This window comes from Dromiciops gliroides, chromosome 4, assembly GCF_019393635.1.
Source record: "Dromiciops gliroides isolate mDroGli1 chromosome 4, mDroGli1.pri, whole genome shotgun sequence".
Taxonomy (NCBI): Eukaryota; Metazoa; Chordata; class Mammalia; order Microbiotheria; family Microbiotheriidae; genus Dromiciops; species Dromiciops gliroides.
In genome coordinates this window covers 485482594-485496986 of record NC_057864.1, presented here as the reverse complement: position 1 = coordinate 485496986, position 14393 = coordinate 485482594, and the positions used below count along the sequence as shown (strand labels likewise).

Here is a 14393-nt window from a genome sequence, read left to right as displayed (position 1 = left end):
TGGGGCTAATCCTGGGGGACCAGGGAAGCCCTTCCAGACCTCATCCAGTGCTCCCCCAAGCCCTGTCCCCTTCTCCACTATTCCCCCATATCCTGAGAGCAGCCTGACCAGTAAAACTTCTAAAAGGTAGGTGGGCAGCTGTTTATCCTTTTAAAAAAAAGATGATAGGGTAGCTAGGTGGCGCAGTAGATAAAGCACAGGCCCTTATTTCAGGAGGACCTGAGTTCAAACCCAACCTCAGACACTTGACACTTACTAGCTGTGTGACCTGGGGCAAGTCACTTAACCCTCATGGACCCTCAAAAAAAAAAAAAGATGATGAATTTAACCAGCCAAACAGATACTTCAGCATACAATGAACTGAAAGAAGATTGGACAGGAAGCTCAACTTTCTTAATTTGTTTCTAGAAAGTGTCTCTAAAATCTTAGACAAGAGTAATACAAGTTGCCTTGTTTGTATCCCCTTCTGGACTTGTTTCTCTTCCTTCTGGTTTTTTAATTTTTTTAATGTTTTTGTAGATCCTCTTTGTGTGTCTGTAGCAAATTAATTCTTTGATCTCACTGTAAAAACCCACCACACTCTGAGGTCGAAGGCCATGGACTTAGAACTGGATAGGACCTTTCTTGGTCATCTAATCCAACCCCTTCATTTTGCAGATGACACCACTGAGGCCTAGAGGCCAAGTGACTTGGCCAAGGTCACTTCAGACAGCAAATACGGGGCAGAGCCAAGTCATTGGGGAAAGGATGACTTTGACCCCATTTCATTTTTGAGCCATAGAAACTCTTTAAACATGAACAAGACTCACTTAGGACCAGGTACCACCCACTTAGCCTAGGTCTTCTTAGAACTCCATCCTGGAGCCCTTGGGCAGTCTGACCACTCTAAGTCAGTGACCTAATGATCCACCTTCTATTTCCTGGCTCTCCTTCCTTGTCCACTGCTCCCAGTGGATCCTGTCGATAGCTCGTTTACATGGTTGTTGGTATGTTGTCTCCCATCTTGGCCTTCCTTCCTATCTTAATGTTTAGCACAGCCTGGCACATAGTAGGTGCTTAATAAATAGTTGTTGACTCGCTATCTGGGGAAGCCTCCATACCCCTTCTCAGAATGATGTTTTTGAATAAGTGAAGGAAATGCTCGAATTCAGTTAAACGTTAGTGAAAAGAATTTTTTCCCATCTCAATTCACAGACCCCCTGCAGGTTCCATGGATTAAGATTTTCTGATTTAGAATTAGAAGGACCTTAAAGGCTATGTAGGGCAATCTCTCTTGCCCATTTTAGAGGAAGAGACTGATGAAATCATAGAACCACTGAAGTCAGAATTCAAGCCATCCCCTCCCTCCCATGGCCCTTTCTTAGCATACAAGAAAGAATTCTGGGCATGAGGACAAAGACCCAGGATCTTCCATCTCGAGCTCTGTGATGTAGTGCAGGTCGCCTCCCTTCTCAAGGCCTCAGTTTCTTCATGTGTAAAACAAAGGGTCCCTAAAGATCAAAAGCCAGAAGGGGGTGAGGTATCTATGGGTCCTGGCAGGAAACCTACCAAGTGCCACTTAATTTGCACATCAAACTCCACCATCCCCATAAAGTCAAAGAGTTCTCCAGTCAAATCTTCATTGCCCCTGCCCATCCCCCACTCCCTTCCACTTAAGAGAACTGAGCACAACTGCACAGTCACAGGCAACCACATGGCAGGGGGAGGGGAAATGGGGAGGGCCCAAGATCAACTTTTAGTTAAAGAAGATTCCAAACCCAAAAGGTTTAATAAATTCTGTATTCATTTTATTATTCCAGAAGTTCTTTCACAACACCAACTCACAGCCCAAAAGACAGGTGTCCCAGAACTGGAGATGCTCCTCCCAGATGTGCCCAGATGTCTCCAGTCCTCCCTGTGCAAGCCTGGTTGGCGGTCAAGCCCTTGTTTGGAGAGGTTGGCAATAGCGCGACTTCACTGAGTCCTCAAAACCTCTCCCCTTTAGAGTTAACCCATCCCCACTCTCCTCCTTTGTCCCGGTGGGCAAAACCCCTGGGTCCTTGCTCACTTGCGCGCACGTGCGCGCACGCACACGCGCACACACACACACACACACACACACACACACACACACACACACACACAGAGTCTCTCTGGGCCCCTATAGTATCTTGGGATGAGCGGTAGAGATAGACACGGAATGCAGTATGTTTCAAGGCAGAGGCTGGGACTTCCTGGGAATCCCAAAACAAAGTTGGAAGTACTGGACCCTTTTCCTAAGTGAGGTCAAGGGAATTCTATTTACAATTTGAGGCCCTTTGAGCACCTCCTCCCAAGGCTCAATCTCCAGCAATGCAGTTTTCTCTGACCTATCTCTGAGCATTAAAATTTCAAAAAGAGAACACTTGGGTCCAACACACAACAGCCACACCTGTGTAGGAAATAAGTGCTGAGTCTCTCAGTTTCCTCAATAAAAGACACATCCAATAATGAATTCAGGAACTTCTTAAATGGACCATCCATGCTCCCTAAGTTCCATTTTTTTATTAAAAGAAAAATTTTGAAGGTGGTAGTACCTTAAGATATATGATTTCAAAGTCTGCCTAGTGCAAACCACTCTGAAGGCTCTTTTCTCACCAGGCCCCCTGCCCAGAGGAGGGGGTGGGGGTGGGTTGTGGCCGAATTGTGCATCTCTTCTTTCCTTCTCTGCTTTCTCTAGCCTTCCCCTTCACTAATGGCAGGAAAAAAGAGCAGAGCACCCTATCCATCATTAGAATGTAAGTGCCTGGAGGGCAGGGCCTTTGCCATTACTCTCTCCTTCCCTCAACTCAGCACTGTTTGTTGAATGACTAAATGAGTGACTAGTAGGTAAATACCAAGCCCTGGCTGGGATTGTGTGTGCTTCTTTCTCTAGGACACTTGGGTGATGTGTAATGTTAAGTCAGTTCACAGGTTCCTAAGTTTCCCTAGCCACCCCAGACCATATTCCCTTGCCCACTGCCCTGTCAAAAGCAGAAAACGGTAGCTGATTCCCAGACCTTGGCTTTGGGGTGGTGGGGAACTAACTTTAAACTGGGCCCTTTCCTGGCCTGCTACTAGTAGGTGCCCCATTCCCCACCCCACAATAAAAAGCTGGAACCAAAAAAAGCTAAAGAAAAATATACAAAATGAAATCCTCCCCCCCCCACCCCCAACACACAAAAGGCATAAGGGAAGTTCAACTGCATGGACCTGTCAGCCCTCTGGCCCTGGATCTCTGTAGGTGCCTGCAATTGCACACACTAGACAGACAGACACACATATCTAGGATCCGGCCAATGTGTCCAGCCCAGAACATAGCAGGAGGCCAGGGAAAGGAAGGAGGAGGAGTGGGAGGGAGAGAAGAGGGAAGGGGAGACAGCCAAATGCATCCCCTCCCCCTTGCACCCAAGAGGTAGCTCGGAGAGCTCCCTCCCTCAGCTTATCACCAAGGTCTCCACATGCACTTGGAAACAGCAGAGGAGGCCAGGCCGCTGGGGACGCAGAGGGCAGCGTCCAGCCCTTCCTGGGCCACCTGGTTCAGTTCTACCTCTGAGGTCTCTTCTAGGTCAGAGCAAATGTCCTCACTGGGGGACAAGGGGCCCCCGGGGGAGGCCAGACCGTCTCCCCCAGGCCACAGGCTGCCCCCAGGTCCGGCTGCTGCAGCCTCCCCCAGAACATCTCCAAGCAGGGCTTGGAAGCTGGCACCTTCATTCAGGGGCATGGACTCCAGCAGGTGGTTGAGGAGCTCGGCGGCGATGGCAGCATCAATGCCCGGGCAAGTGGAGACGAAGGTGTGGACCTCGTGCATGCACTGGATGTAGCCGGCCGCAAAGCGTTCACTGGCCTCCCGATGGAGTTTGTCCGATTCTGCAGCCGAGCACAGGAAGAGGGCAGGCTCAGAGGGCAGGAAAGGCAAGGGAAAGCGCACACAGCCTCCTTCCAGGGCAAGGAAGGGGATGGAGCCAGCCCAGATCCTTCCCCGCAGGGGCCTGGGTCCCACTGAACAGCCAAGAACCAGGGGAAGGAGGGAAGGGGGTAGAAGGTTCCAGACTCAGTGGCCTTTGACACCCCATGCAAGGTGCTACACCAGGCTTCGGAGGTGCCAAGACAAGGAAAACAGTCCCTTGTACTCAAGGAGTGGCCATCCCACCCAACCAAGTCAGGGCTGTTTCTAGCAAAGCCCAACAGAACAGAGTGACTAACAAGCTTTCTATTTGGGATTTTTTTTTTTTTTGGTGAGACAATTGGGGTTAAGTGACTTGCTCAGGGTCACACAGCTAGTAAGTGTCAAGTGTCTGAGGTGTGACTAACAAGCTTTCTTAAAGCACCTACTCCAGGCCACACCCTGGCATACAAGGTCAGAAGCAACACCGTGCCTGCCTGCCCTCAAGGAGTTTATATTGTATCAAGCACATGACATGCACATCTGAACAAAACACCCACAAGAGACACATACAAGGGGGTGGGGGTGGGGGCCCTCAAGCAGATGGCTCCTCAGCTCAACCTAGTGGGGGGAGCTTGGAATTCTCAGGGGCTGAGTGAGGAGAGCTCAGCACTCAGACCCAGCTGGAAGCCATACCCCCAAAGCTCACCTGCTATACCATCCCTAACAGGTGGCCCTCCAGACTTTGCTTGGAGAACCTTAATGAGGAAAAATGCACTACTCCCCAGAACCTTGGGGGTAGGGGCCAGAGGGAAGGGCAGGTTAGTCATTGGAAGGAAGGGGAAAGAAGCCAGAAGGTCTGTCTCTATTCCAGTGGAGGAGAAAGGTCAGATGACCTAGGTCCACATCTGGATTCTGTCCCTCAACAGCTGGGCAACATTGGATAAATCACTTCTATCTGGGCCTCAGTTTCCCCATCTGTAGATGGAGGTGAGAAGTTTGGCCTAAATGACCTCTGAGGTCCCTTCCAGGTCTAGATTTCTGCCCTTATAACCTCTAGCAAGTAGCAGAACCTTCCCGGGTCCACTTTCTCATCTGTAAAATGAGGAAGGGGTTCTTTGGGTCTGTGAACTTGTTTTTAAAAAATATTTTGATAACTGTAATTCAGTATAATTGTAGCCACATGCATTTATTTGATGCACTTAAAAACATGAATTTGAGGTGGGGTCTCTAAGGTTCCCCAGACTGCCAATGGAGGCCATGGCACTAAAAAGGGGGGCAGCCTGGACACCAGAGGGTTCCTAAGGGGCCTCCGGTTGGAATCTATGATCTGATGAAGGGGCTGAACTAGGTAACCTGCCAATCGATGGATCAATTGATCAATCAGTGAATGAGTATTTCTTGAGGGCTAAGAGTTGGGGATGTAGGGGCAGCTGGGTGGCTCAGTGGATAGAGCACTGGCCCTGGAGTCAGGAGTATCTGAGTTCAAATCCGCCTCAGACACTTAACACTTACTAGCTGTGTGACCCTGGGCAAGTCACTTAGCCCCAATTGCCTCACTAAAAAAAAAAAAAAGAGTTGGGGATGCAAAGAAAAAGAAAAACCAAAGAACTTACACTTTAAAGTGTACATTTGAATAGAAATCCGAAGACACCCATCAGAAGGGAGAGCAAGTCAGTGGGAGCTGGAAATCTAGGAGCCCGGGATCCCAGAGCCTAGAACGGAGCCTGACACTCGGGTTCATCGGTGGCTAAGGGGGAGGTGAGGATCGTGGCTAAGGAGCCAGGGCGTCTCTGGGCACCAGATTCCTTGTCTTTAAGGACTGGGTGCGCTCACACTCGAGAAGGGATGAGGTGGGGACTGAGGGGTTCGGGGAAGGGGAGTCCCACCAAGTATAAGGACAGACGGGGAGGAGACAGTGGGAAGAGGGGGAGGAGAGGCGAGCCGGGGGCCCAGGGCAGGCGGGGGCTCACTCACCCAGGGAGCGGCTCTGTAGGACGCCTTGCACTCGCTTCACCGTGAGCTCTAGCACCTCTGCGTTCTCCATCTTCATCTGAAACTAACCGGGGCCAGGAAAGGGAGGGAGACAGGTAAGCAGATGGGGGCGGAAATGGGCCGGAGCCCGGCTGTCTCCCCCCAGGGGCCCTCCCCGGGTCGCTTACCTCGGCGTCAGCCAGGATCAAGCGCAGCTCCTGCAGGCTCTCGTTTATCCGGGCTCTCCGCTTCTTCTCTACCAGCGGCTTCCTGGCCTGGGAGAGGAGAGGGACAGAGGGAAAGGTAGACGCAAAGAAGCCCCCCGCATCCCGGAGCTGGGCTTGAGGAACCCCCACTCCCACCCCAACCGATTCCGGGCCCGAGGGCCTGGATTCGAATCCCGCCTCGGCTGCTCCAGGACCGCGAGCGGGGTCTACCCTACGGGATCTCCAAGCGCCCTGGCAGCCCGGCGGGGCGGGGGCCCCTCCTCACCTTTCGGTCTCCCTTCGCCTCCCAGAAGTCCTCCTCCTCCCGCCCGGAGCGGCTTCGGCTGGGCCGGAAAGACGGGGCCATGACTGGCGGCGGGCGAGACGACGGGGCGAAGAGAGAAGGAACCGAACTACCGGAACCCTGCCCGAGCCCAGGAGGCTTTTGTGGAGAGAGCCCAGCTCTGCTCGCGGGCGCCTGGGGCAGAGGGGATGGGCCGGGGGGCGGGGCGGAGACCTGGAGGGGCGGAGACCTGGGCGGGGAGGGGGGGTGTCTGAAGGGGGCATCCAGCGGGACAAGGGGAGGGGAGGGGAGGGGCGAGAGGAGGAGAAGAGGGGGAGGGGGCAAGGAGCAGGAAGGGGGTGGGGCAGGAGGAGAAAGGGGAGGGGGTAAGCGAGGAGGAGGAGGAAGAGGAGCAAGCGAGAAGAGGGGGAAGGGGAGAGAGGAAGGGAAGGTGGGAGGGAAGGAATGGAAGGAGGAGCCAGAGGGGGAGGGAGAAAGAGGAAGGAGGGATGGGCTGGACGGAGGAGAAGGGCAGGGGGGCGGGCAGCTGTGCCTCGGAAGGAGGGCGAGAGGGAAGGAGAGCTAGGATGCGCCCCTAGAGCTACTCCCCCCCAACACAGCGCCTGGGCACTGTTACACACCCCCCCCCCATTTATATACTCTTATTTGCATTTCAATGGGCCAACCTGGGGAGGCCTCGAGCACCCATGGGCGCCCAATTCTTTCTTTGTCTTCTCCTGCGGGGGCGCCCCCCGGGGCTGGTCCTCGCTCGGTGCCCTCCTACGGAGGCAGTTGTGGGGACAATTTAGGGAGCCGTGGCGGTGGAGTCAGAGGTCCTGGGTTTAGGGCATTGGGCCTAAGTAACTGTGGGGGTGACTTTGGTCGTCTCCTCCCGATCGAGGGAGGAGCACCCCGTCCCTCCTCTGTGTGTAGAATGCGTCGGGGCTTGGACTTCCCCGCCTCTGGGCTCCCTGCCCTCCGGAGCCATGATCCTGCTCGCAAGTCCTCTGCCCATCTTTCCTCCTTCCTCCTTCCTGAGTAGAATCATCGCTCTAGAGCTGGGAGGGACCCCAAAGCCGCCTAATGCAACTTCCTCATTTTGCCGGTGATCGAACTGAGGTCCTGTTGAAGTGACTGCTTCAAGATCACGGAGGTCTACTCGCTCTCACTGCCAAGCCACAATCGCAGCCTCCCCCCCCCCCCAGCACAAAGGGATTTCCTTTTTACCCTTTGTGTGCCCCCAGCAGCCAGCCCAGTGGCATAGAGGGTAGGAGCTTCAGGTGGTTGTTGAATCTCCCTACATGTGTAAATGACACCATTACCTCCCCAGGCGGATGAGGGCCCAAACTCCTCCCTCCTAGGGCTTGGGGTTCTGGGCAGGGATGTTGGGTCCCAGCCTGAATGCTAGGGAGAGAAGTTCCAGATGTGCTGGAGGAGCTGGTGACAGCCAATAAGCTGGGGTTTTTGGTTTTGTTTTGCTTTTGTGGGGCAATGAGGGTCACACTGCTAGTAAGTTTCAAGTGTCCGAGGCTGGATTTGAACTCAAGTCCTCCTGAATCCAGGGCAGGTGCTTTATCCACTGTGCCACCTAGCTGCCCCACTTTTTTTTTTTGTTTGTTTGTTTGTTTTGTTTTTTTTTGTGGGGCAGTGGGGGTTAAGTGACTTGCCCAAGGTCACACAGCTAGTAAGTGTCAAGTGTCTGAGGCCAGATTTGAACTCAGGAACTCCTGAATCCAGAGCCGGTGCTTTATCCACTGCGCCACCTAGCCGCCCCGCTGCCCCACTTTAAAAAAAAAATTTATTTAATTTTGTTTTTTTCCCCACTTAAAAAAAAATAAGCTGGGTTTTAAAGGGGTCCTTTGCCCACTATGTGTGACTGGTAAGCAGGCTTCCATTTCCTCCAAAATCAGCATTTTAGAGGGAAGGCTGTTTTGTAGGTATAATCTGTGCCCCCCCCAAAGCTATCCTAGGCTTGAGGCATTCTTGGGTCAGCATTCACTCAAAATCATAGCTCACAAGGCCCCAATGAATGTTTCTTGTACTAAGTCAACTAAAAGACACCTAAGTTCAAAAGGCATTTAATTAACAGCCTAGAAAATAAATGACAAGGAAAATCAATACTCATCCACAGATCTTCTCATGGTATTGGTGGGTGAGGGGACACATATACCTGGGAACACATTCGAGAGACAGCACGTGCCTGGGAAACATAAGTCAAGACAAGTCAAGCTCCCAGGGCTCCAACTCACCTGGAGCACTTATGAATGAATGAATGAATGAATGAATGAATGAATGAATGAATGAATGAATGAATGAATGAATGAGTGAAATGCACTCATGTGATACACTATACTAAGCACTGGGCATCCAGTTACAAAAACTAGATTATTTCTGCCTACTAAAAGCTTACATTCTAATGGGAAGATACAACAGTATATGGGAGTGGTGACTGGGGAAGGGAATTCTGGTCTCAGATATCTCCCAGATAGTGAGTAGAACAGAGCAGTCAAGTCCTTTCCTGAGGACAAAGGAGTGTTGAGCTGGTTGCAAAAGAGATGCAGAGCCCCACTTCTCCAGGCTCCCGCCCTGATTTGGGAGGGTGGAGCTTCAGCCTCCTGTGTTGACATTTGCTACTTCCCCCAAGCAGCCACAAGACTGCTATGGTGATAAGAGGCAGGATGGTTCAGTGAGAAAGAAGAAGAAAAAAACCCAAACAACTCTGGATCTGACATCAGAAGACTTGGATTCAAATCCTGAACTTTCTATTTATCAACTTGAGTGACTTTGGAGAAGTGACTTAGCTTCTATAAAATGAATAGTTTGGATTATTTGGCCTCTATAGTTCCTTTTAGGGATAAATCTATGATTTTATGTTTGAGGTGGGGGTGGCAAGTGTATTTATCACTGGGCTATTCTGCCATCTTCTGGTTCACTGCTGCATTGTTATCTACTGATAGTTCAACTAGATTGCTCTTTGCTGAATACTGTGGTTCTACTGGATAAAAGGTGCTACGCAATCCCTTCCCTGTGGTGGAAGGGTATATCAACTCTTTTAGTCTATATCAGCTTCCACTGGGGAGGGGTATAGCTACATATCTCCTCTTTCACAGCATAGTCAGAGCAGCTATCTCAGCTCTTTTGTGATTCAGACCCTGTCAGCCTGCCAGGTGCACCTAGGCATTGCTGATCTTTTGAATTGTTTGTTTCTTACATTGTCTCCCTGAATTCAGTCTACTCTTTAATTTAACCTAAAAAAATCCCTTTCAGTTATTTTTAATCTCCATGATGATAATTGTGGTCCAAGTAAATCACCCCAAGAGTGATAATAATTTAGAAAGACTAAAAAGGATTTGAATCCAGTCTCAGTTGCTTGTTTATATCCTCTGACTACTTCTCTATTAAGAGAATCTGGTTAAATTAGTTTTATTTGTGCAAAAACCTTTACATTTTTACATGATCAAATCAACCCATTTTGTCTTTTGTGATATTCTCTATGCCACGGCTAGTTACAAATCCATCCCTTATGCACAGCTGTAAAGATAGAACCTGGGGCAGCTAGATGGCACAGTGGATAGAGCACCGGCCCTGGAGTCAGGAGTACCTGAGTTCAAATCCGGCCTCAGCCACTTAACACTTATTAGCTGTGTGACCCTGGGCAAGTCACTTAACCCCAATTGCCTCACTTAAAAAAAAAAAAGATAGAACCTTATTTCTCCTTTCATTTTTTAATGGTGTAGTTTTCTCATACTTTGGTCATTTATCTACTTGGAATTTACTGAATTGTGTGGTACACCATGCTAATCTAACCCCCTTTTATGTCAAGCTCTCTTAGCAGTTCTTGCTGAATAAAGATCTCTTTCCCCCAGTGCTTTTGAGTATATCAAAAACTGTCTTACTCTACACTTATCTGAACCCCACCCCCCAAATAAGGGAACCAAAGCCCAGAGAAGGGGAATGTCTTCTCCAGTTATACAGCTAGTAAGTAACAGAGGCTAGTTCTGAATTTGGATCCTTTGGCTGCGAGGTCAGGGCTTTCTGCTACATGGTGCCTCTCCTTTAGACTCCATTCTATTTCACTAGCATTTATTCAAGATTTTGTGCATGACCAGTGGACAGGGGCTGTTCTAGCCCTGGAAGGGAGAGAGTATGTTGTCCTGGTTGTCTTTCTGTAGTTGAGGCACCCAGCCCCATTACCCCCAGCCTGCATCGCTGGGCACATTGCTGGGCCTTGGAAAGGATTGACTGAAGGAGGATGCTCTGGTCTCAGAGGGAATGCTCTGGATGGAGAAAGGGTGTCCCGGGCTGAGAGGAGATGTGTGGGACTGAGGGGATGCACTGTATGGAGAGGATGCATTTGACTGGAGATGAGCGGCTGAATTGAGAGGCTAAGACAAGCTGAGAGAAGATGCTCGGGACTCTGGTTGAGAGGCGGCCTTCAACAGGTTGGGGGAGGCCCCAGCAGAAGGCAGCACTGGTCCTGTCCCGGCCTCCCCCCTCCCCCACTCCTCCCCGTGCTGGGCACTCTCCTGCCCCAGGGGAGCCTGAAGCCAGTAATTTGATGCAGCTGACAGTTGGCAGCTGCAGACGCCCCAACAGTGTGGCGGGGGAAGCGAGGGGGGCAGCCTGGGGAGAGCGGAGTGAGCCAGAGCTAGCGACAGGTGTTCCCAGCCCTGGCTCCTTTGTCTGGGCCTGGGGCTTTTGTGTAGGGAGGGGCGCCCAAGCGCTTTTGTTGTCCCCCGGGTGGTAAGGGTGGAATGGAGAAGAGGGTGAGGAGGGAGGGGAAGCCAGCACTGCAGGCCCATCCCAGCCTGGCCCAGCCCGGCCCAGCCCAGCCCGGCCCAGCCCTTCCGTGGGTCAGTCGCCAGGCGGCCCATCTGCTCCTTTTCTGTAGTGAAGCAAAGGGGGAAGGGGGGGAGGGAGCGCCAGGTGGATTCATTGTCTCAGCCCCGACATAGGACCTGGCCTTCAGCCGGCCTCCCTCCTCCCACTTCCCTTCCCTCTCTTCTTTCCTCTGCAAGAGCATTTAACCCACTGGACTGGGACATCTCTAAGTCAGGGAGCTCCCAACACAGAGATTCCTCTTGCAAAGGGAGTTTTGAGGTAATACAGTCCAAGCCTTTTATTTGATAGATGAAGAAACCAAGTAATGATGAGCTTTCAGCTCGGGGTAGCAGTGCCAGGCACGGAGTCCAGAAGACTTGAGTTCAAATCTTGCTTCAGACACCTCCTAGCTGTGTTTGACTCTGGACAAGTCTCTTAACCACTGGCGGCAGGCGGTTTCCTCAATTGTAACATCTCCCTCCCAGGGTTGTTGCAGGGAATCCAAAGAGATAAGATTTGTAAAGTGCTTAGCACAGTACCTGACACATAATAGGTTCTTAAATGCTTGTTTCCCGACCTTCCCCCATCCATGTAAATAAGAAGTCCTTCAATTAGGGATTTAGGCCACAGCCCATAAGTATGAACAGTCCCTGGGGCTTTGTCACCTAACTGAAGGATTTCCTAACACTTCAGATAGAGGTTAGTGAAAAGCAAATGTCATTTTTTTCCCCCATCCAAGTTCAGGGTCCCCTGAAATCTGTGGTCCTCACACCCCTCGCCTCCTATTAAGAACCATTTGGGGGGGGGGAGCTAGATGGCGCAGTGGTTAAAGCACCGGCCCTAGATTCAGGAGGACCTGAGTTCAAATCTGGCCTCAGACACTTGACACTTACTAGCTGTGTGACCATGGGCAAGTCACTTAACCCCCATTGCCTGCAAAAAAAAAAAAAAAGGAACCATTTCAGGGGACAGTAAAAAGCCTTCATGAGTTGACTGAACCCCTGTAAAGGACCTTGAGCTCCCTCCCACCCACCTTCCTCCCTCCTCCAGGCTCTCCATCCCTCAGCCCCAATGTAGCTAGGGGACTCTGGACAAGTCCCATAGCCCTTCTGAGCATCTGCTTCCTCCACTGGCAAATGGAGATAATCTATGCACTATTTAGCCACCGATGTGGAATGGGTGCAGGCTTGAATTTTCATCAGCCTAGGGAACTTCTCTTATAGAGATGCTCCCTATCAAAGCAGGCAAGGAATCTGGCCCAAGAGCTTTTGCCCAGGGTCACAATAGGTCTGTACAATGAGAGGGGGTGGAACTAGATGACTCCTTTCAGCTCCAGATCTATGACCTTGGGATCCTGAGGTCCAGAGAGTTAAGTGACTGGTCCAGGGTCACACACCAAGGATATGTCAGAAGCAGGGCCTGATCTTACATCTTTCTTTCTTTTTTTTGGCGGGGCAATGAGGTCCAAGAGGCCCAGGACCACACAGCTAGTAAGCGTCTGAGGCTGGATTTGAACTCAGGTCCTCTTGAATCCAGGGCCAGTGCTTTATCCACTGCACCACCTAGCTGCTCCCCTGATTTTACATCTTGCTGGCTCTCTATCCACTGTGCCACACCGCTTCTTAAGGTATTATTAACTCCATTTTACAGTTAAGGAAACTGAGGCTGATAGTAGTAAACTGATTTGCCCAATGTCTCTTAACTGTTATGTTTTTGTCCTTGGTTCTGTCAGCTCTTTCAGCCTCAGAAACAAATGGACTTTTACCAATGGAAATGACATGAATGAAAAGGCATTAATGGCTGCTTTGGCGCTGTGCCCCAGGGACCCTGGGACCTTTCCATCTGACTGGCAGCTAAGACTTGGCATGTATGTTGTCTTTCTCATTAGAATGTGAGCCCTCCACCCCCCTGCAGGCATTGTTTTACCTTCCTATCTGTATTCCCAGCACTTAGTAAATACTTACTCATTCACTCACTCACTCATTCATTCATTCACTCACTCATTCATTCATATGTCTGCGGGGGAGATTTGAATCTATCTATATCTTCCAGACTCCAGGGCCAGCACCCAATTCATCAGATGAGCACTAAGGTCTTTTCCAGTGCTAATGATCTTTCCAGGACTGACCCCATCCTTGCCTTTTGGCAGGTTAGAGTCTAGCTGGAGAAACAACCTCGGCTCACAGATCCTATAATACAAAGTAGAATGCAGCAGGTGTTGTAGGGAAGGAACAACAGGAACTCTGGGAGAGCACAGGGAGGCAGAACTGCTGGCTCCTGGCTTCAGGAAAGCTTCCCTGGGGGAGAGAGAGCCTGAGCTAAACCTTGAAGGCTGGGTAGCATCTGAGGAAGCTGGTGTGTGTGTGTGTGTGTGTGTGTGTGTGTGTGTGTGTGTGTGTGTGTGTGTGTGTGTGAACATTCCAAGAGGAGAGAGGGGGTGGGATGAGGAAAGGGAAGGAGGTGGGAAATCCTAGTGATGTAGGAGGCAAAAAAGGGGTTAATAGAAAAACCCAAGGTCCAAGCTCTAATTCAGATTTGAGCTCTCAGAGGGATTCAGACCCCAGTTAATGGATAACTTACAAGTCAGGATGCTAAGCTCTCTTACCCACAGTAATCAGTACCCATAACGGGAACAGAGGGAGCTGGGCTGGGAAGGGCTAAGAATATAACAATGATAAAATTGACAGGCTATAGAAACTCAAACTAGGAATAAATGATAAATGAAGATGTTTTGAAACTAGCCATGGGAACCAGAAAGAGACATGCACAGAAAAGACCAAATTTGTACCCAGATTCACCTTATGATGTGTAAACTCCACAAACACACCTCCACTGAAAAAGGTACCAGCCTCTGGGGTTGGCTTAGGACCCCAGGAGCTCTAAATTAGGATAAGCCCTCCCCTGTACCTCCCCAAGGTGGAGATTATCATAATGAAACTGATAAATCAATTTATCTATACTATAAATATAACTGTCTTTTTTTTCACTATTCGAGAAATACCTTTCCACTATTCTGGTTCTCTCCCTGTGGTCACTCACGGTATTGCAATAAAACTTGGGAAACTGAGTCACTGAGTCTTGTAATTCTTTTGGGAAGACTCATGATCACTTTGACCCCTAATTCCAGCAGCCCACATCACTAGGATGAATTAAGGAATGAATGAATGAATGAATGAATGAATGAAAAATGTTTATCAAGTGCTCACTCTGTGCTAAGCATTGTGCT

At 50.3% G+C, this 14393-nt stretch overlaps 1 protein-coding gene across 2 annotated transcripts; it reads right to left on the bottom strand.

Annotated features, from left to right (window-relative positions):
- Nucleotides 1-2092: 2092 nt before the first annotated feature.
- HES6 (hes family bHLH transcription factor 6) lies at nt 2093-6560 on the bottom strand. 2 transcript variants are annotated; one of them, XM_043999815.1, is made up of 4 exons: nt 6350-6560; nt 6046-6132; nt 5861-5942; nt 2093-3867 (listed from the first exon to the last, which is right to left on the bottom strand). In XM_043999815.1, the coding sequence occupies exons 1-4, from the start codon at nt 6428-6430 to the stop codon at nt 3443-3445; spliced, it is 675 nt and encodes a 224-aa protein (XP_043855750.1). In that variant the 5' UTR covers nt 6431-6560; the 3' UTR covers nt 2093-3442. The 2 variants fall into 2 exon arrangements, with proteins under 2 accessions (XP_043855750.1, XP_043855751.1); XM_043999816.1 differs by having other exon boundaries at nt 3581-3867; nt 5901-5942.
- Nucleotides 6561-14393: the final 7833 nt, after the last annotated feature.

Coding starts and splice junctions, on each gene's coding strand:
- HES6 (XM_043999815.1), bottom strand. CDS start 6,430: ATGGCCCCGTCTTTCCGGCCCAGCCGAAGCCGCTCCGGGCGGGAGGAG. Junction 5,943..6,045: donor TGATCCTGGCTGACGCCGAG/GTAAGCGACCCG, acceptor GGCCCCGGTTAG/TTTCAGATGAAGATGGAGAA. Junction 3,868..5,860: donor CCTACAGAGCCGCTCCCTGG/GTGAGTGAGCCC, acceptor GCTCGGCTGCAG/AATCGGACAAACTCCATCGG.